General features: G+C 38.5%; 1 protein-coding gene across 7 annotated transcripts in view; it reads right to left on the bottom strand.

Moving 5' to 3' along the window:
* Window positions 1–23914, bottom strand: part of LOC118001829 (AT-rich interactive domain-containing protein 1B) — a 439380-nt gene that overhangs the window by 307826 nt on the left and 107640 nt on the right. For all 7 annotated transcript variants that reach the window (XM_034991980.1, XM_034991981.1, XM_034991985.1 and 4 more), the window contains exon 3: window positions 4464–4610. In XM_034991980.1, coding sequence (XP_034847871.1) covers window positions 4464–4610 — 147 coding nt within the window. The remainder of the gene's footprint in view (window positions 1–4463; window positions 4611–23914) is intronic.

Here is a 23914-nt window from a genome sequence, read left to right as displayed (position 1 = left end):
ACAAAAAAGAAAAAATTCTTAGGAAAAAGCGTGGTAAGAAATGAGTTTATTGATGTCCATAATAGCCAAAATAAACACAACAGCCAAGAAAACTCTGAAAAAGAAGAGTAGTGAAGATATACTAACCCTAAAAAATAATAAAGCAGTATAGTGTTGGGGCATTAATAGAAGGGTCGATGAAAAGAATAAAAACCCCAAAAGAAGAACCCAAAACACTATACCTAAGGGGATTCAGCAAATAATGAAAGAGGCATCTCCAATCCATTGGGGAAGGTAACTGTAATGGTTAATTCTATGTGTCAACTTGGAGAGTGTGTTTGGATGAAATGAACACTGAAATCAGTCACTTTGAGTAATGCGGGTAGGCCATCAGTTGAAGGCATGAATAGAGCAAAAAGACCAGCCTCTCCAACGAAGAGGGAATTCTCCAGCAGACTGCCTTCAGACTTCATCTCCACCATCAGCTCTCCTGAGTCTCCAGCCTGCCGCACTACACATTTGGGACCTGTCAGCATCCATAATTGTATATGCCAATCCCTTACATTACATCTCTTTATCCTAACAAAATACATACACACACACACACACACACACACAAATTCTGTTTCTCTGTAGAGCCCTAACACAACAGCCTATACAAGAGAAGGCACTTAACGACCTAGCAAAGAAACAATTAAGCTGGATTAGGGTAAGTGAAATGAAAAATGAATCCATGAAAATACTACAAAATAACATGGGAGAGTTCCTTTGTAAATTTTGGAATACGGAAGTCTCATACTCCCACTAAATAAAAATCCAGAGCTCTTAAAAGAAAAGATTGCTAATTCTGAGTACACAAAATTTTTTTTAAATTTAAAAAAGCCCCTCTGCATGACCAGATAGATAAATAAATCATAATTAATGTCAAAAGATAAATGACAAAATAGGGGAGGGTGGTTAGTAACTCACAGACAGAGATACAGTCTCCCTATATACATATATATATATATAGTTTTATTAAATCAATTTTTAAAAGAGCAACAACTTAATAGAAAAATGCAGGATAAAAAGATATGAATTCACAATAAAAAGGAAAGGAAAAGCAAATGCTTTTAAGTATATAAGACATTCAACACAGAACAAGATAAACGCAAATTAAAATTACATTATCAGATTGACAAAAATCCAGAAGTTTAGCAAACCCTGCTACCAGTACATGTACAGGCAAACAGGGACTCTCACATATTGATGGTGTGAGTATAAATTGGTACAACCCCACCCCAAAGGAACAATCTGGTAGTATTTACCAAAACTAGAACTGCATCAGGAACTTGTCATACACATATGCTTGCAAATTTATGAAATGAGACATATACAAAGTTTATCGTGGCAGCACTGTTTGACTTGCAAATAATTAAAAATAGTCTAAATGACCATCAAAAGAGAACTGGTTAAATATCATCATGGTATGTCCATAAAATGAAAGGAAGCTATGAAAAAGAATGAAGGGCTGCTTTATGTCCTCCTTTGGCAAGATCTACAGAAACTATACTTCAGGGGGTGGGGGAGGAGGATGACGAAGAACAGAACAGTGTGTATGGTACAGTCACCATTTGTGTAAAAATAGAGTAAAAATTAAAATACGGCATCTTGCTTCTTTGTATAAAGATCCTCCAGAAAGCTGTACAATAAACTACTAAAGTGGTTGTCTGGCAAAGGGTGAAGTCGGTGGTGAAGCAGGGGGAGGACTGTGCTGGGAGATTTTTATTTGTATTCTTTCCCTTTTACTTTTTCATCTTCGAAACATATGAATGTATTGATGATTCAAAATAGAACACTTTAACAGATGTTAAAGACACAGAATGAGATATCTTAATGGAACCCTAAAATCACTTTTTGTATCAATCATATTAACAAAAGCCACAGATTATCATTTGCTGATTGATTCCCAAATATAAAAATCAATACACCATGCATGCTGTTTGGAAACAAAAGGAAAGGCTGCAGAAAAGAACGTTTCGTCTGTTAGGAACTACCAGCTCTACCAGCTCACTACATTATATATGGTTGAGCTTCTTTGGTTTTTCAATGTATGTGAATTCAGAATGACAAATTCTTATTATAATTCAGTTTGATTTTGAAAATATTCTGTTGGTTATTTTTACTTTGTTTTGGGATAGAGTTTGAGGGGATTACGGTTTGGGGAGGCAATAACCACATCTAAAATGCTAAATCTTATTTCCTAGACAAATTTTCCAAAGCTATCCGAACACCTAACTCCCTAAAAACCAAAGTTGTTCCTATCACACAAGACCCTCTGATTCAGCTACCCAACTGTCTCTGACTTCCACCTCGCCGTCCCGTAAGGACCGTAATGAAACTTAAAAAACACTTAGACGTTCTACAGGTAGGGAGCATGAAAACAAGAAAAACTTTCCAATGTAGTTTGAAGAATTTTTGTCTTCTTCAGAATACACAGAAATGACAGTATTTATGTCAGAGAGTCATGGTTATAGAGACAGTATTTCCTACCATATGATTTACTACATTCAAATCAAAGAATAATGGTACCAAAGCATAAAATAGACCTAAACGAAGCACATTAAAATAGTATTCATTAAAGTAAGATTTCACCTGTAGTATGCTTTAAATATTTAAATCTGAAGGATATTAAATAACTAATTGCCATGTGGTAGAAGTCATCAGTGAATGCTTCATAAAGGAAGTAAATTTGAGCTTGGTCTTGAAAGAAATGACAGGCCCTCGGAATCCTTAATCAAACGGGTTTTACAGTCAGAGATTCATTTTAGCACTAAAGTAAAATGACTAATGTAATCTCTCATTCAGTCCTTCTTAAATTTTGATGGCATGACAAAACATTCTGTCTACCCAGAAGTTCAATAAGGTTCGGAAAGCCCTTGAAAAAGCCTGCAACTCTATATATCATAAACCCAGATACCAGTCTCAGTTAAAAAAGAAATGATATTGGAAGGTTATTTAATTCTCCCACATCTTAATAAAAGACTAGACCAAATAACTCTGAAATAATATACATTCTTACCTCTATACATCCCTTTATATAATACCAGAATTTTTGACAACATATGCAAAAAACAAGATTCTACAGGATCTTCGATCTCAGCTGTTGTTTTAACATGTTTTGTTTAAAGTCATAAATTCTCGGGGTGCCTGGATGGCTCAGTCAAACACCTGCCTTCAGCTCAGGTCATGATCCCAGGGTCCTGGAATAGAGCCCTGCATCGGGCTCCCTGCTCGGCGGGGAGCCTGCTTCTCCCTCTCGCCCTCCTCCCTACTTGTGCTCTCTCTCTTTCAAATAAATAAGATCTTAAAAAAAAAATAAAGTCATAAACTCTCTTTAGAACTCTTGAATATGTGGGGCACCTGGGTGGCTCAGTTGTTAACCGTCTGCCTTCGGCTCAGGTCATGATCCCAGGGTCCTGGGGTCGAGCCCCGCATCGGGCTCCCTGCTTCTCCCTCTCCCACTCCCCCTGCTTGTGTTCCCTCTCGCTGTGTCTCTCTCTGTCAAATAAATAAATAAAATCTTTAAAAAAAAAAAAAAAGAACTCTTGAATATGTCATATGAGAAAAGACTCTAACGAACCCAAGAAAATACTTAAGAAATCAGCTGAATTAAAATTAAGCTTCATATATTTATATACCTTGCTTAGCATCAACAATCTCTTTAAGATGTGCAAGACATGCTTTAAAAACTGAATAACCAAGTCACTGTCTTCCCTCTCTTCACTACAGCATCCCATGAAAGATTAAGAAAGAAAAATATGAAATGTAGAGTTACATTCTGATGCTTATGACTAGAAGTGCTACGAAACATTTATCTGGATTCAGAATACAAGTCCTGAGCTCACAGCACCTTTTAAGATCACTCAGTGACAATCTCTAAAACAAGATGAGACTGAATCATTTTATCAAATGCATATGTACTATTTTTCTACAAATCACATAAGCTGAAATATATGGCCCAATAACATAAAAGAGTATTTAATGAGGCTAATTTAAACTACAAACTGCTTAATATTCTTAAAGTACATGATTCCCTTTAGTATTTTAATATATTGTAATTGAAGTGATTATCTGTCTATGAGCTAGTTTAAGAGGAATAACACTACCAAAGACAACACTGTTTTGATATAGTAGCACTTATCATTAAAATAAAAACAAAACAAAAAAGCTCAAGATAAAAATACCATGAAGGTGGCAATGAGCAAGATTAAATGATCAATAAAACCATTTTTCTGCATGAGTGTATTCTTCCCACTCCTCAATTTCAAACATCCATCCATAAGCAAACAGTTTAGATTAGGTTCAGTTTTACACTTTTCTCAAAACTACATTTTTTCCCACTGAGAAGAGAGTTTTTTAAGCAGGACAGGAAGAGGACTCCGAGCCCAGTGTGGCAGACCTGGAGGACAGCTTGGGGGCCTGGGGGCCCGTGGGGCGCTCACCTGCTGCGGCTGGTACCTTTGCTGGGACTGGGACGGCAGGTACTGGGCCTGCGGAGGGAGGTGCGGAGGCTGCGGCTGCTGGTTGTAGTAAGGCTGCTGGCCCTGCTGACAGTAACTCACACCTTGCTGTCCATACTGAGGTGGCATCTGTCAACAAGTCAAGCAAAACAGGCGAGAAAGTCAAAATGGGCAAATTCAATGAAATCAAACTTGGTTTCGATTCAGCAACATGAAGCGGGCTCTTTGCTAAGCAACTGAATTCAATATTTTTACTCTTTTCTCCATTTACATAAATCGTCATACTGCCTTCTATTCATATATTATCAGTGTTGACTTTTTAAAAAATAAGATTTCATCAGATAATCAAATAGTGATAACCTCATTAAAATCCAGTGGGGGGGGGGAATCTCCTAATACTGACATGAAAAAATAGACTCTGCTGAGTTGGTGAATCACTATATTGTTCACCTGAAGCTAATAAAACACTGTGTGTTAAGAAGAAAAAATACCCTCTGCTAAGAAAGTCGTTATGTTAATCCATTCTCCTGCAACGCTCAAAATTAAAATGAACTCCCACCATCCAAGCCCACTTACTAATATTCTGTAGGATGCTTATGGCCTGGCTACATGTATAGGGCATAGCTTTGTTTCAACTAAGGTCAAAAAGTCCCAACTCCATAGGAGCAGGCACTGTACCAGTTACATTAGCAATTCCATATACAGTTTTTGCGAAAAAGAAACTACATTGCTTTACAATCAGATACAACCCTTTTAGAAGATAGTACTATGTATATAACCCAAATATAACCAACAACATGAGTTCTTAAAGGAAAGATAATCATATCTAATATTAGAATAGTATTTTCCTACTTGATAAAACGGGTAATGGTGTAAAGCAAAGTGTGCCTGACTGCAAATGGCAGATAGAGACAAAAATGGCCTAAGTGAGCTGAGATTCTCCATCTCTAATTTACATGAACCTAAAAGTCCTTAAAAATATTTGCTCAAAGAAAAGTCCTTCCTCATGCAATAAATAAACTATGGATGATATTTTTAATTTTTTTTTCAAATGAAAAATCTTTTTTTTCTAATTGGGAGAGAGAGCAGCAGAGAAAAAGAAAAACAAGGTATCAGGATGGCAAAAAGCACTCCACAGAGGAGGATAGTGAAGTCACCCTGTTAATAATACAACATGGTCCACTTGAGAATCCCAAGAACTAGAGCCCCATAAGCCCACACAGTTAAGAATTCAGTGATCAGTTCCAGATACATATTTTAAAACGCAATGACTACAAAATACTGAACAAGGAAAAAGGAATGGTAAAAGGAGGAAAATATTAAACACTTCGCCTCTAAGACCAATTAGCACAATAATTCGTAATACATACAATGAAGTAAAAGGGGAAAATGCAAAAGCTAAAGTTCATTTTCTTTGTGACCCGATTTAGATTACTGTCAAGGCCTGTCAGCAATGATCACAAACATTTGGCCACAAGGGCTCACAAATGTCTCATCACACAGACCCTAAGTTAGTAGAACAGACAAGTTTGTATTGAAAACCATTTAACTGCACAGTTGAATTCTTTGCTTTTATTTATTTTACAGCTTGATATCTCATAATGAATGTATGTCCCTGCCATAAGCCAAGCCAAAGAATTTCCATAAAATACAACTCCACATGCTAGAGTATCGTATACTACCACAACACATATCCTTCCGTTCAGCACCCATATGTTGATTTGATATCTAATACTATATTTCACATAAGCATCTTTGCAGTTTGATTTGAAGCAGTTAGGATAACACTTTTGCCAGTGTTAAAATGACTGTAAAGCTCAATCAACACAGCCAGAAACTCCCCTATGAATTGCACTTTAATATGTTGACTTTCTGGTTTACAGAAACCTTTACACACAATATGAAAGTGTCGTTTGGAGAGGAGGTTCTATTTTCTAAGACAGACAACAACAGGGCATGTTGTACGCAGCAACTAACACTAGAGCAGCCCTGAACTTATCAGAATCTGTTACCACCTATTCCAGCTCTGAAAAGCTTGGGGACAAGTTGGGGTGCAGAGGAGGCATGGTAGGGTGGGTGGGAATGTAAGCAAATTTTCAACAGAACCACAGCACCAATCCACAGAGCACAGCAAACTTCAGAGGAGAAACCATCAAAAAACTTTTGCTTGGAGATTTTACTACTGTCTTCCACAATTAAAACCCATTTGCTCTCCTTTTAGATACACGGCCTAATTAATTTGGTACTCGCCTAACGGACACCTCACCCTCTGTGAGCCTGGGATGAGGTGATTTCTAACCCAGTACAATCGGGCCAGCAGTTAGAACTGGGTCCCAGTGCCAATCTACTGAATCTGGTCTGCTATCCTTCCGTGGAAGCCACACTGCAACAGAGATCACTAAATTGTTGAGCGAAAAGTCTCTGGGTTGGAAATGCACGAGATCTAAATCCAAGTCCTACTGTGGCTCACTTGTGTGAATGTGGTCAATCAGGTAACGATTTCCGTCTCACATCTCCATCTATAAAATAGGGCTACTTTCTCTATTAATTCATATTAGTATTATAACCAGCAATATAATAATCCTACCTGGAATGCTACACAGATGCTATTATTTATTAAAGAAGTTGTAGAGCTATCTCTAAAATATTAATTATTTCCTAAGTTTTATCTTTAAAAATCAATTTCTAAATATAATACCTCAGTTGTCTACAACTAGTCTAATTCTTTAATGATCAATATTGCTTTTGTTTTAATCAATTTAGATGCAGGGCTTTCACAGATCTATTATATGCTTTTCTGACATCTTAAACCAAACAGTCATTATGAAACATAAATCGACAGACTGAGCCATAATACACTGAGAGCCTCAGAGCCTCTGGTCGAAAGCCATGCACACAAGCCCCACAGGGTAACTCTGGTCTCCCTCTGCCGTCAGTCTTACCTGCCACCAAGGCACTCAGCCATGGCTCATCACTCTGACCTCCATCCTGAACAGAACCTGCTGAGGACTGAGAAACCCATGACAGTTAAAAACAGGAAGGCCCAGGGAAGGATGAGGGAAGCATGTGAGCTTTGACTGCCTCAAGTTTTGCAAAATCAATTTTGGTTACTACGAGTCTTCTTGTTTATGTCTTAGTTCTCAAACACACTCAGCTAAATAAGATTACCAGAATGCTGGATGAAAGGGAAATTTAACCAAGAGTTACTGAGCACCAGGAACCAAGTGAGGGGAGTTGGGGTCACAAAGCACTTCTAGCTCGGATAACACCCGCTCCCTGACCAGCCTAATGAGCACGGCCCCAGTTGTCTTTCTCAGGCCATTTCCAATTTTATGTTACCACAGGGGAGATGATAGGACTTAGTTAACGCCTTAATTATGTGTTGTGTTTACCGTCTGTCCTTATCACTGGACTCTAAACTCCCACATTCCTGGAATGCCTCCTGGAAGAGGGACTGCCAGTGACTAAATGTTTGTTGAATGAATGGATGCTGTTCAGTGGATTACTAAATCAAGTGATTATTATATAAAAAATTAAACGAGTGAAGGAACACCCCATAAAAATGGAAACACTTGCACTACACAACTCTTTGAAACACATATGTCCAGCTTCATCCAACAGCCAAAACACTGAACTTCATGCTCCCAGGCGCACAGCACTCTCAGCTATTAACTGCCAACCCTCTAAGTCATTATTACCCAGCGAATGTTCTGGACCTTTATCATGGTTTGAATAAAAAGATCACTACACTAAACTAAATGGAAATCTCCAGAAAATGCTTGAGATCAGAGCTTTTCTGTTATCTAAAAACAAGAAAAACAAGAATTTATTTCACTCATTTCTAAATAAAGAAGATCTTAGAGTGGAGCATGAGCACACATAATAACAAAAAATTTATTCCAATTTTCCAAGAAATATGAATGCTTTCATATGTTATTGGAGAGATAAAGTATAGCAAAAAATGATTCATTTAAGTATTAATTTTAGGAAATCACTCTGATAAAAAAAAAAGTGAGTATTAACTTTCATATCCCTGTATCATTTTAAATATGCAGAAATTCCGGGCCCATTTCTCAATTTACCCTACCCTGAACTCTTTGCTCATACTTCAAAATTAAAGAAATAATCAATGTTTGTCTTCTCTCCCGTTTTCTTCCTAAAGAAGTTTTAGAAAACCATTTCCTCACCAAGGTGCACTGACCCTCTGACCCAGCAATTCCCCTTGTAAATATATACCCATGAAACACTCACATGTGTCTGAAGAAGGATATTCGATGCAATGCTATTTACAAAAGCCAGAAAGAGGACACAATCTAACACAGAACGTAAACGGAAAAAAAGAGGTTTTGCTATGGCCATACAATGGAATTCTATACCGCAGTTTAAAAAAAAAAAAAAAAAGGTAGTAAAGCCTACCTAGCAAAATGGTTCAAATCCAAATAATATAATGCTGAATTTTATTTTAGGATTTTATTTATTTATTTGACAGAGACAGAGATAGCGAGAGCAGGAACACAAGCAGTGGGAGTGGGAGAGGGAGAAGCAGGCTTCCTGCTGAGCAGGGAGCCCGATGTAGGACTCAATCCCAGGACCCTGGGATCATGACCTGAGCCGAAGGCAGACGCTTAATGACTGAGCCACCCAGGCGCCCATAATGCTGAATTTTAAAAAGCAAGAAAAGAATGCAGCATAATACCATTTGTATACATTTTTAATACACAAAATACTATATATTGTTTATGGATACATACATATAGTAAAAGTACAAAAGCATGCAATGGAAAGGTAATACATGACATTCTCTGGAGAAGGGAGAGGATAAAAGATGGGGTGGGGCTTCAGTCTTGCCTTTTTTCCCTTTATAAAAAGAAGGAGATAATGAAGCAGATGTGGCAAAACGGTAACACCTAACAATCTTGGTGTAGTTACACAAGTGTGTTATATTTGTTTCTGTGCTTTTTTGTATCCCGAAATTATTTCATAATTTAAAATTCTGAATACAGATGTCACCTCTACCCTATCCCACATACCCCCTGCCCCAAAAGCAGAGGCATGGAAGCTGCTCCAGCAGGCACACAAGGCAAGAGACAGGCCCCAGGGGAGGGTCTGGAGAGGAAGATGCCTTGTTGTGCTGCTTTATTTAAAGAGGCCCAGCTAGAAGTTTGCTCCAGAGACCCATCCCTGATTACGATGCCAGGTGCCCTCATCTGTTCTAGGCCTTTACCTGGGGCAAGATTATGCCAAAGACTTCATTACGGTCTTCTATGCTTCCTGCAGATTGGTAAATCTCTGACAGGAAGGATTTTATGCCAAAATTTCCTGGTGGCCAACTAATCTGGCAAGTTAATTCACAGAAATAAATTCTATAATCAAAAAAGTTTGAGAAATAAACATAAAAATAAAACATAACATACTAACATATTAAAGAATTTGTTAAAATCCTTAAGAAACCCATCCACCTTCAAATGTGGGATTTCTCAAATTTATGACTACAAACATACCACCACACCCATTGGAACATGAATTCTATAGAAAATGGGGCCTTATAATGGTGATGAGCATTAAGGAGGCACTGGATATAATGAGCACTGGGTGTTATATGCAACTGATAAATCCCTAAATTCTACCTCTGAAACTAATTTTTAAAAAGGGGGTGGTGGGGGCTGGCAGTTTAGCTCATCATTGTACTCAGAAGGCCTGACCTGTAGTAACAGCTCAATGAATATCTGTTGACTAAACCTCCTGAATTAAGTATATAAATCACATACTATAAATCATACACCACTGATGTATAAATGTAAGAGCTTTCTGCTCTGAGCTACACAATGGTCCAATCCAATGTTCTATCTCCACAACAGCTCACAACCACATTAGGAACAGATATTACAATCCTCCTTGATATGAGCTAGGAAGTTACGGTCCTAAAATACACCTTGGCTTCTATTATGATCTGTCACCTCTGGATTATCTGAATATATTTACATTATCAGTTTTGTCCTTCCTTTTAGAGGGAAATATTTAAGATCAAAAGAAATACTTTACATCATCCTGAATTTATCAAAGACATTTTAATACAGGGAAATCATTTTACCTAGTCATCCATCATGGACACTTGGGTTGTTTCTACTTTTTGGTTATTGTAGACAATACTGCTATGAAAATGGACATATGAACATCTGTTCAAGTCTTTCAATAAACACCCAGTAGTGGAACTGCTGGATCATCTGGTGGTTCTGTTTAATTCTCTGAGGAACCGCCATACTGTTTTTCACAGTGGCTGGACCACTTTATATTCCCACCAGCAGTGCACAAGGGTTCCAATCTCTTCACATCCTTGACAACACCTGCTGTTTTCTGTTTGTTTTTTTCTAATAGCCATCCTAATGGATGTGAAGTGGTATCATACTCATTGTGGGTTTGATTTTCATTCCCCTAATGATTAGTGATATTGAGCATCTTTTGCATGCTTATTGGCCATTTGTTTATCTTATTTGGAAAAATGTATTCAAGTCCTTTGCCCATTTTTTAATTGGGTTGTTTTTTGTTGTTGAATTGTAGGAGTGCATTACATATTCTGGGTATTAATCCTTTATGTGTTATATGATTTACAAATATTTTCTCCTATTCTGTTGGTTGCCTTTTCATTCTCTTGATAGTGTTCTTTAATGCACAAAGTTTTGAATTTTGATGTAGCCCAATTTATCTTTTCCTTCATTGCCTATGCATTTGGTTTCACATCTAAGAAATCACTGCCAAATCTAATGTCATGAAGTCTTCCCCTATGTTTTCTAAGAGTTTTATTTTTTATATACATATATGTATATGTATATTTTTTTAAGTAATCTCTATGCCCATCGTGGAGCTCGAACTCACAACCCCGAAATCAAGAGTCGCACACTCCACTGACTGAGCCAGCCAGGTACCATTCTTCTAAGAGTTTTATAGCTTTAGCTCTTATGTTTATATCTGTAATCCATTTTGAGTTAATTTTTTGTATACAGGATAAGCTAAGGGTCTAACTGCATTCTTTAGAAAGACCTATTGTTCTTTATATAATTTTCACATCACTTTCAGATTCTTTTGTTCTAAGAAGTACAGTTTGGTTTGGTATCTACAGTTCCCTCCAGACCTAAAGTGTGTACACATTCAACTCACAGTATTTTCTGTTTATACGAAATTCAAAATCACACAAACCTAATTTATGGTAATAGAAATATCACAACACTGGTTGTGGGATATAATGAATGGCTAAAAAGAGACATGAAGGAACTTTCTGGGAGTGATGAAAATATTCTGTATCTTAATTGGGGTGGTAGTTTCATGGATGTACATATGTGTCAAAACTCATCTAATGGTACACTTAAGATCTGAGCATTTTACTGTATGTAAGTTATACCTTTAAAAACTACTAGCAGAATATGTATATATACTAAATAACTAAAGTAGCTAAACTTTTAACTTCACGTTTTATAACATATTTATGTTAAACCATCACTGCCTTATTTATGACTACATGTAAATTCCCTACTTGATAATGACTGTTCCCAGGTTCTTAACAGGGAGTTTTCGTATTTTCTACTTTACATAATCCAAAATAGTACACAATATATTGAAATAATCACGGTGGTATATAAATTCAAATATTTGACGAGAGTCACAGTATGTACAGAAACAATATCTCTGCAATCCAGAATTCTATTTTTAAGATTATATCTTAAGGAAAAATGTGAAACAAGTATGCAAAGATATGTATAGCAAGGAATTCACTGCACCCCCGTGAAAGCATCCCCACTTAAAAATATGGAAACTGCCTAAATGTCCATCAACAGAGATTGGTTTCGGGGGGGGATTCAATATCAGCTTATTAATGAATCTCATTGTAGATAATATGTACTTAATAGCAAGAAGCATTATTAAGGTGTACCTTAAGGGGTAGAAGATTACAAAACAATATATGTAGTAAAATGCTATTTCTTAATATGAAAATCTGTGTATGTGTGGTTATCTGAACAAAGAATTAATAGCCTAAAGGAATAAACACCAAAATGTTATCTATCATTTCTTAAACCAAATCAGTGTTTCTCACGAATTTAGAACAAAATGCAATTTATTTTGGATTATTTATTGTGGTCTATTTAAGAGTTATCAAAAAAGTGTGTTATAACAATTTACCTTTAACAGCAGAAAGTTCCTTAATTTTTGTTTGTTTTTCATCATAGGCTTGAACCCCTCCAGATAAATTCCACAAAATGGGAAGGGAAAAAGCGTAAGAAAAATCCTAAGTTCACAACAGTTAGATTTTAGTCATTACTGTGGCAAATTCTGCTGGCTTCCAATTTCACAGAAAGATCAAACACTGTTTTTCATGCATAAGAGTCAGACTGAAAATTCCCCACAGCAAGGAATTCAGATGCTAAGCCGATGTGTGATTGAACCAAGCGCATGAGGAAATTTTAGTATGTCAACATGTCCAGTCAGAAATAATGTGCTAGAAGGTAATAAATAAAGTTTACAAGGTCAAGATCCTACAACTGCCATAATCTACAATCCCTTAAGCTAAGTTCCCAATTGAGACTTCTAAACAATTTAGGTCCCTTTTTTTTTTTTTTCTCACTTTCTTATTTTAAAAAGAAAAATAAATTCTGCCCTTAGGCTTGTCTAAGAAAGAAACCAAAACAACAAACCTCCACAATTTCCTGAAATTACTCCTTCATGCTTGAAAAACAAGAAACTATCAACAAATGTATATTGGGTGCTTACTGTATGCACGGTACACTCAAGCTAAGTTCCTTCAAATTCTGTCCAGCTTCCCTTGAGTAAGAGAAAAAAGTCTACCCAGAGTTGAAGAAGGAGTTGGCAAAGCATTCAAGGGCCAAGCAGTGTCTTAAACACCAGAACAGGCTTGATGACCCAACCACACAAACAAGCCAGTTACACAGTTCACGTTGCTATGGAGCGCACTTCCGTTTGGTCTATGTCCTTATTCCTAACAGATAACTTCCGGGCCACAAACACTGCTGTTTTATGGCCTGAAAACTAACCAACATAATCTAGGCTAATTTAACCCTCTCCTTTAGCTTAGAAGTTTTTAAAATTCTTATCAAAAAATAAATTTTTTTTTACAAACTTATTATGTAAAATTTTAAACATATACAGGAATAGAGAGAACAGGATTAAAACCCATAGTTGAAGTAATTATCAACTTAAGGCCAATGTGGTTTCATCTACAGCCCCACCCACTGTCCCCATCCCAGCTTCTATCCCATCATATCATCTCACTGGAAGATCATGGTACCCTGCACCTCCTCAGTCTCATCTGGGGCCTCAAAATAAATCACACGCAGGGGACCCAACCCAGATGTCTTGCCTGGAGCCAAACCCAACGGAGTCCACTCAAAATCAGTCCAACCAACCCAAAGACCCATGCGTAGAAATATAAATACTTGTTGTAAACTACTGAGACTTTCAAGTTGATTGATTTGTAGCATTATTTGGCAATAGTTACCTGAAACTTAGAAACAAATATTAACAGATTTCTTTGGATGAATAGAATATCGTGGATTTTTCACTTTTTGTGTTTTCCACATTTTCTTTTTTCTTGTATTTTAATTCCAGTGTAGTTAGCACAGTGTTATATTAGTTCTAGGTGTACAGTATAGTGAGTCAACAATTCTACACATGACTCAGTGCTCATCATGATAAGTGTCCTCTTAATCCCCATCACCTATTTCCTCCATCCCCCTACCTACCTCCCTTCTGGTAACCATCAGTTTGTTCTCTAGAGTTAAGAGAATAAATTTCTTTGTGATTCGTGAAATAAAGCTCAGAAGTTCTCATTTGTCAACAGAATGTAAGTCTTTCCTCATGACACGTGTTTAGTAAAACTCCCTTGACAGGTGTACATACGATATAAGATCATAAACATAAACACAGTGAAAATAACATACATACAATCTCTCTTGGACTTCTTTACAATTATTAATTGCCTACAAAATTTCACTGCTTACTCGTAAGTCCAACTGCTCTATATTTAGCAAATCACAGCTTAAGCGAATACTAGGTCAGACAATGTTCTGCAGAGTGAATATTCTATATGGCTGTGGGAACTAAATGGTAGTGCCTCTCGTGACCTCAATTTCCAAAAGTCAGGGATATGTCCTGAACAGCCTTTATTTCCTCTTTATAATCATTATCACTCTATTATCCATGAATTTATTTATACCCTTCTTAAATTAATTTATATTTCTAGTCCATGCTACCTCTTGAGGGTAACCAGTTCTGGAACATTATTATCCATTTCATAAAGTGGTACATCCTTTAATTTTCATAAAATTAACTCCAAGCTTCAAGGAGTGCCCCCTAATGCCAGCACACAGAATTTGAGTCACAAATGTATGTACTGTCTACCCCACTCTGCCCCTTGATTAATTTCACTGGCTTATCCAAATGCTTGCACTCTGCCAGTCTTCACTGTGGAGGAGCAGCTAAAATAGCATGAATGCTTCCTAAGGCACAGCAAGGATGGCCGCACGCAAGACTAAGATGACTTTTCTAGGTACTTTTTCAAAAAGCCGCTAGTATACATTTTGTATTCTCTCCTCTACCTCCTAACTACAGCTGTTTTCACCTTTCCTCCCAGGTCAGCCAATTAGAGGAGATTTTGTTTAAGTATTCATAAAATGCAGGCATTCACTGGCAATAAAATGCTTCCTCTCTCATTTACAACCAGTGTTGAACTAAAGTCTTACTGTACACAAAATTAACACACAAGTGTATAATTGTAGTTTTATGCTCAAGTGCCCTAATTATGCACTTTAAAACACTTTCTTCCCAAGGATCCATCGAGGGCATTCGATATCACAGATCTATAAAGGCTACAGTACGCTTTATGATAAAACAGAAGCATAACAGGAAAAAATTTGCAGCTTCGGAGAAAAAGTCTGTGTGCAATGCACAAGATGATAAATCTCATTCCAAAAATTTTGGCCAAAAAACATAGCATATTTCCAATGTATATAAATTTGGTACTGGGGGACAGAAGGGGAGTGTGTGCCTAGGAGCAAGAGACTTAATTCACACTGCTTATTCTTGAAGAAAACAGAAGCAACATACAAAAACAAGTGGTCTAAAATCTTTCATAAACTATCACAGGGGAGAAAAATACATCTAGGAGCCTACATGCCTTATTTATATAATAACATAAGCAAGGAAAAAAATTAACAGTAAAAAGACCATGCTCATTTCTAACACGGAAGCTCTGACATCTAGATTACCAGCATTTACATTTAAAACAAAATAAAAAATAAGTACTTTCCATACAAAACATACGCAATTTTAAATTAGAGAATCGTAATTATGGAAATACACTGACGTGACGTGCACAAAGCTCTACTTCTACGGAGGTCACAGTGGATACAGAAAGCAATGAAGGGCTCTGAAGGCAATCTATAGTAATAAATAGGTCAATTCTGCTCACAGAAGCAGCATCTTCCTAGAAAAAGCTACTTGAAAAAAAGGAAAGGAAATAAGAAAAAGGTCTGTGCTGCCTCACAGGGGCGCAGCCATCGCCATCCAAGAGAGCGCGTCCCCAAGAAACAGGCACGCTGTGTCATTTGCTTAGGGATGAATTCATCTCACTGGAAAGCGATCTGGAGTTTCCACCTCTCCTGTTATATTACTGCCCAAACTGCAACAGGTAGTTTGGGATCAGTGAATATAATCTTTGAGTTGTTTCAGTTAAAAAAAAAAAAAAAAAAACACAACACACACACACACACACACGCAAGGGGCACCTAAGTGACTCAGTCGGTGAAGCAGCCAACTCTTGATTTCGGCTCAAGTCATGATCTCAGGGTCATGGGATGGAACCCCAGGAAGGGCTCCATGCTCAGCGGGGAGTCGGCTTGAGAGTCTCTCCTTCGGCCGCTCCCTCTACACGTATACTCGCTCTCTCAAATAAACAAACAAATAAACAAAATTAAAAAAAAAATACAAGAAGATTGCAAGATCAAAAGTCACAACAGTACAACAGTACCCCACACACATGTTACGACAGCTGGGGTTTCTCGTAAGACTTTAAAATAAGTGTCAGGCTACAGGGCGTTCATGTTTCTAAAACCCGCCCACCTGCGCCACCCATACACGTGAGGATACCATTTACTGCAGGTAAAATGGGACACATCCAGCAAGGACAACTGATGGGAACCGAAGAAGGAGCTGCTTGCCCAGCTGCCCTTCTGGCCAGAGATTTCTATTTTTATAAAGCACAAAAAGAGGAGCCAAGAGCTTTACCACTTTCCTATATAAACCCAGCTGCCAAATGGATGTGCCAAAGGGGAATTTCAGAGAATTTTAAAGAGATAACCTTTGCTGAGGCTGCAATGTCAACTCTGCGACCGCATGACTGCAGCATGTGCAGTGAATGCTAGATTGAAAAGACTGTTCTGTTCGAGGTAACTATGGAGTGGGGACACAGAAAAAACAGGGATTTACCAGAGTAAGACTAGAATTGTAAAACAGCCAATGGAGAAACAAGTAACTGGCATCTTCTATGGAGGAAAACTCAATGGTGGAGGGACAAGAGGAGGAAGACTGTTCACTGAAGACCCTTTCTAGCTTGGGGATTTCATACCATGCATATCAATGACTTCTGTGTGTGTGTGTGTGTGTGTGTGTGAGAGAGAGAGATTTTTTTTTAAATACAGCTTTGAAGTTGTTCCTTTTTTCTTTTTTTTTTTTAAATGAAAGAGGGGGGTGTCATGTGATTGCACTGTTACCAACAATCTAAAGCTCACCCTTTTTATTTTTTTTTAAGATTTTATTTATTTATTTGAGAGAGAGAATGAGATAGAGAGCATGAGAGGGGGGAGGGTCAGAGAGAGAGGCAGACTCCCTGCTGAGCAGGGAGCCCGATGTGGGACTCGATCCCGGGACTCCAGGATCATGACCTGAGCTGAAGGCAGTCACTTAACCAACTGAGCCACCCAGGCGCCCTAAAGCTCACCCTTTTAGGGTGAGGGTGCTAGTTATTTCTATATCCCTCCTATATCTTTTTTTCTCTCCTGCAAAAAACAAAAAATAAAAAGGAAAGAATTCTTAAAACTATATTGTATTAAAGCATGATCCTTTAAAAATGTACAGTCTAACTGTTCCATGAGATATTTTTTTTTAAGGGAGAAATATGTACTCATTAATCTATCTACCCCGAACTTTAAATGACGCAAATGGTGGAAAATGTATGAATGGAGAAAAATAATAGCATTGGTAATGCAAAAGGGTCAGCCTTCTCCACATACCATGGCCAAGGCCCAAACCTGGCTATTAAAGTCTTCCTCTGAGACTCAGAATTCAGTAGGCTGCAGAATCTAAGAATAGACAGTCCCAAGGGAACAACTAGTATGGGGACCATTACTGGCATCCTCCCTGACTGGTGGCACTGACACTGACTGATTCAGAGGGTAGTGAGGTTGTAGGCTTTGTCCTGTGCTTCCCAGGGACAGTACAGGCTTCAGATGGCTTCAGATGAGCAAAACTAGCCGATCATTTTTACTTTTTGCCCCAACTTTCAGAATGAGCCCATAACAAATAATGAGGAGTAAATTTATAAAGGAGTTTTTTGCATTAGATGTTTCTACTAACCCACCATCTCTCAGTATCTCATAGACAAAGGTGAGACTAAAGGAAATATGTATGCACATCAGTGGCTGAAAAACGGACTTCTTACATTTTATTCTCTGGATCACAGTCTGAGGTGGGGGCAGGGGAGGGAAGGGAGGTCAATGAAGATGCTCAAAACCATATCCAACACACAGTACACATATTTGGATCAATAAGCTTTTGTTTTAAACTAAAAATATATATCCGTTCCCCCATTCTCAGAAGGCTAAGCCTAATTACATTTCATTGTGGATTACTTTATCATGCACTATTAGAACTGATAGAGATCTCAGAGATAACCGTTCAACCCTCTCCAGGTCAAGGTCAATGAAGCTAGGTCAAGGGTTAGAAATCCAGCACCATTTCACCTAACTAGACTAACAAACAGAACACAGCTCTCTGCTCTCCCCTCCCCTCCCCCTCCACCCCCACCCCCATCCCCATGCTCTTGTCACTCTCCCGTGACCCTCAGTCACTGAACAGAGGACAGGGGGAGTCACATGCAAGAGAAGCATGGAGGGCAGGCTGTAAATGGACACTCAGGCTGGAACAGGAAGAGCAAAGGACACTCTGGAGATCTTGCTCTGTTCTCGAAGAGAATAATAGCGTGAACAGACAAGTGTTCCCTCTCTCGCTGTGTCTCTCTCTGTCAAATAAATAAATAAAATCTTAAAAAAAAAAAAAGAACATAAGAAAGGCAAGCACGGGAAGAGGTTAAAAAAAAAAAAGAGAGAGATAGATAAGTAAAAGGACAATGGCCACAAACAAGAACTGCGCACAATTTTAAGTTTGAAAAACTGAAGTTTAAAAACTCTTGGTGGTTTAGATTAATTTAGAAGGTATTAGGATATAAAATTTCTATCAACACAGACACCATGCACTCAAGACAAAGTGGGAAGGGGGCCAGGGGCTCTTCATTTTGAGTCCTTTAGCGCATAGACACAACTTCCATGACAAACTTGTGATACTGAGTAACAGTTTAAAAAGGAGTTCCATTCTGACGTTGAGGAAAATGAGGAAATGATGCTGTGGATACAATATCAAAGCCCTTGAAATATAAATATATTTCAAAGCAAATGTTTATATAAAAGGAGAAAATAATATAATTATTTCTCTTGAGAAAGAAGATTTGCAATTTTTTTCTTATTTAATCAGATAGAACAACAAGTGCCAAATATTCCCTAAAGATTGGTCAGGAAAAAAATAAAGGATGCTGACATTTTAAAATCATTAATAGAAAGACACCTGGGGGCGGATGGAGGAGGATTTACTCAATATAAAATTTTAACAAAGTAAATGTTTCACTTCTTTCTACTGTCTCCTCTATTTATACTAACAAATGATTAAAATTAGATAGCCTAACCTATTCATTCTAATAAATAATCCTAAAATCATAATTATCCCCCTCAAAACTATACTTCAACACAGATGCACTCTCAGATTGTCCATTCTAAGCACCTTTACAGGTAAATCAGTAGACTTTAGGGAATATAGAAGCCATTTAGCTGTTTTACTAAAACATTAAGAGGTATAAAATAATTATCCTAAGATACAGCCCTCCAGTCCAAAGACAAATAAGGATAATTGGACTAAAAAATTTCTTATTACTCCTGAAATTAAACCATATTCTAATTCTACTTTATTTTAATTAAGAAAAGTATTTCTTCCATTACTATTAAGAGGAAAAAGCTAGGTTTTAAGCAGTATCCCACAACGATTCTCACTTTAATATTTAAATTTAAAAGATGTGCTGTGTGGGGTATCTGGGTGGCTCAGTTGGTTAAGTGTTTGTCTGCCTTCGGCTCAGGTCATGATGCCAGGGTCCTGGGATCGTGTCCCAGGTCTGCCCCAGGTCGGGTTCCCTCCTCAGTAGGGAGTCTGCTTCTCCCTCTCCCCCTGCCCCTCATCCCCGCTTGTGTGCACTTGCATTCTCGCTCTAATGGATGAATAAAATCTTAAAAAAAAAAGAGAGAGACTCTCTCTGATTCAAGGCAAGGTGTATGGAATTGGTGGAGATTGGTCATATTTTCTAAGCAAAGATGATACATTCAATAATCACTCACCATCACTTAAAATATACAGCTATTTCTTACTGCCAGAGAAAACAATTAGCAGCACTACTACCTGGTCATTTGGTGGTTCCTGAAACTCAGCACTTCTTTCCAGTGTACTCCACTCCCCATACTCGTGATAGCCTAATCAACCCAGAAATCCCTGCCATCCCCTTAGCCGACTGTCATCACCTCCTAAGTCCAGGACACATCAACTGTTGGGGTATGGGCGCTCCATCTTTACAGGTTCTAATGGCCCCACATGGTACTCCCCATCTACAGAGGAGCCTCCATCTAGTTGGATACCCTCAGTTCAGGCTCCTTCTGAAAGGAGCGCAGAAGCAGCGCTACGTAGGTGGCCATGCCCTAACGGAACGTAGGACACTTGTTTGGATTTTCCATCAGGTTGTCCCACAAATAGACCATACTCTAACTCTACTTTCATCTCAAGTACAAACAATCAAACAAATAAATAAAACATTTTCTTAAATCTCCATTACAGGAAAAGGGGTTGGGGAACCAAAGAAGCTTGAAAACATTGAAGGTTAATCAGAGCAATGGCTTTCAAATGCTTTGACTCCAACTCAAAAGAGGAAATACATTTTAGATCCCAACCATGAATACATATGACACCCTTACTACATGCGATACATTCATATTTTCTACTGCTTATATTCAAATTCTTTCCCTTTAAAAAAAAATGTCTAGCTGCAGCCTAATACATTGCTTTCATGTTCCCACAAATGGATCACAATGAGCAGTTTTAAAAACATGGCATTTGAGGATGACATTTGCAGAAAATCTCCGGGAAAACTGTTCCAAGTGATATTGTAATAGTGTCCACAAATACTGGTCCCTGCATTTCCTCTCCCCTGACCTGCAGCTGCTGTTGACCCACAATGCCACTGCCAGAGAGACAGACCACTGCTGGTCTGCATGGGCTAAACCCTAGAGCAGTTCACTAGGAAGACAGCTGGCAAAACGGAGGGAAGGCAATCCCCGCCACCCCCACCCCCCTACCCCCCACCCCCGAGCAGGGCGGCGACCTACAGACAGTACCTAACTCAGAGAGAAGGAGAGACTCCTGGAAGCAATCAGGAGTCAAAGCAAGAAAGACTGAAGAATAGAGACAAAGCTGGAGTCAGACAGGGACGGTTCTGCGTGGAGAATCAAGAGAATGAGGCCATGCTATGGGAGCAAGTAGCAAGTGTCAGAGATGGTGTGCATCAAACCTACAGGTAAGGAAAAATGAATTTGAAAGTATGGAATGAATGGAGCTCCAGAGGACACAGAGCAAGGAAAATGAGACAGGAGTAAACTTTTAAATAAAATAGAGGGGCGCCCGGATGGTTCAGTCGGTTAAGCGTCTGACTCCTGATTTCAGCTTAGGTCGTGATCTTGGGGTCACGGGATCGAGCCCCAAGTCAGACTCCGTGCTCAGCGTGGAGTCTGCTTATCAACCTCTCCCTCTGCTTCCCCCACCGCTCTCTCTCTCTCGCTCTCAAATAAATAAAATCTTTAAAATAAAATAGAATGAAGGAGAAGGGGCTAGGACTTCTCTTGACTTTCTACATGGTCACGAAAGAGGTAAAGCATTCTAGGAAGAAGGTAATCTCTTTGTGCAGGGGTGAGGGGGAGTATGGAGGACCCTAACCATGGGAATCCTGATCACCATGTCCTTGTGGTGATCCTGAAGTTCCCTAGCAGTGAGTTCTTTGCCAGGTTTATATTAATATTCAGGCTAATCATCTCTCTGGGAGAAATACTTGGGGAAAAAATGATAACAACTACCACCTGAAATTTGCAATAATGCTACTAAGAAGAATGAAAACAGTGAACACATAATGGAGAAACTGAACGCTCATGAGGAAGAATGAAGGAGGCAGAGAAGCACTGGGTAAGCTGCTACAAGAATGAAGAGCCTGAAGGGACAGAAAAAACTTAAAGGCAGTTCCATTAATTAAGTTTGCACCCTTAGAAAATACAGAAATTAAGCTAGTGAACTCTCTCCTCTCCTCAGGTTCCCCTTGTATTCTTTTATCAGAACCTGACTTTGTTCTCTACCCTGGGGCCTCAATATGAAAGCCCCCATGCCACAAATGAGTGATGAGTGTAAGGCTCATCAGCTCTGACTCTTTTCTCCAAAATGATTTACTACAGTAACTACAAGATAGACTTCATTGTAAAATGCTTTCACTGATCTGAGCTACCCCTAAAAATAATAGCTATGAAAATACCAATACTTCATTACTTACATAGCACTTTTAAACTTTTAAAACTAGGGTCCATGACAATCCTATTGAAATGGGTAGAATTCGTCTCCTTTAACAGAGCAGAACCTTAAAATATCTAAGACGATGTGGCCGATTGGCGGCAGAATCAATGTTAGATTTCTGGTCTCCTGACCCAACCAGACCCTAGTACTGAAGGATGAAGCTAACGGTAAGGTTCCTTTACAGACAGTATCTGTATCTATGCTTTGTTTTCCCAAATGGATTTCAAACTTCTATCTTCCATTATGTCACATGTATTGATCCAACATTTCATGAGCAATAAAGTGTCAACACAATTGTCCTAGGCCCTGTAGAAGATACAAATATGAAGAAGACAAAATCCCTGCACATAAGCAGCTTACAAACAGAAGAGAGATGACAACATGTTTACAACTCAGAATAAACAGGAGGAATCTGAGCAGGAACAGAGAAGGAGAGCAAAGAAGGGAGCAGGTAAATTTCATTGGAAAAGTTGGGGACACAAGTGCTAGAACATTAGGAAATGCTGTTCAGACCAGGAATACTGGACCTAGGCCTAAAGGGAGGACTCGACTTTGAATTGGCAGAGAAAAGAAAAAGAGGAATCTCTGTTGAGTAACAGAAACCCAGTTGGGAAGACAGGAACACATTAAGGACACGAGGAAAAAATAGCTCAGTACAGTATGAGGTAATGATAGGGAAGAATTTTGATTAATTCCCAAGACCATGCTATGCATACAGCAGATGCTTAAAAAAACATACTGGCTGTATGAATACTGACTCTGTAATAAATTAGTATATTTCATTTTAAAACACAAACATATGAGTTACCACCCAAGTTAATGAGTTATTATTAATTCTCAAACGTCGACTGTGGATTGTCCGTGGAAAAATTTTAAGCCTATTAGAGCTTCTCCCATTACCACACACACCTTCAGGATGCTGCTGTACATCACCATGGAGGAGCACATCTTTTTCGTATTAACCCAAATACACCAGCGGAGGGAGGTTAAGTTTTCTGTCCTCTGAAATCAAGTACTGCATTCCAAAACCATGCAGTAATTTTTAAGGAGTACCTACCGTTTAGAATTACTGCTCTAATTGTTCCTCTTTAATCAACATGAACAAACACTGAGCAGACCCCAGTGTGTACCGCTGAGACTAAATTCCAATAATGGGGATGAAGCAGTCAGGTACTGAGGTCCAGGAACCCAGGCAGTCAGACCTCAGATTCCCTGAAAATGGGCGATACAGAACTGAAGACAATATGCATGTGCAGGGGCGCCTGGGTGGCTCCGTCGGTTAAGCGACTGCCTTCAGCTCAGGTCATGATCCTGGAATCCCAGGATCGAGTCGCACGTCAGGCTCCCTGCTCAGTGGGGAGCCTGCTTCTTCCTCTGACGCTACCCCTTCTCATGCTCTCTCTTTCTCACTCTTTCTCTAATAAATAAATAAAATCCTTAAAAAAAAATAC

Source organism: Mirounga leonina, unplaced genomic scaffold (assembly GCF_011800145.1).
Source record: "Mirounga leonina isolate KUSES-001 unplaced genomic scaffold, KU_Mleo_1.0 Mir_54, whole genome shotgun sequence".
NCBI classification, from domain to species: Eukaryota; Metazoa; Chordata; class Mammalia; order Carnivora; family Phocidae; genus Mirounga; species Mirounga leonina.
This window is presented reverse-complemented; position numbering and strand designations above follow the sequence as displayed.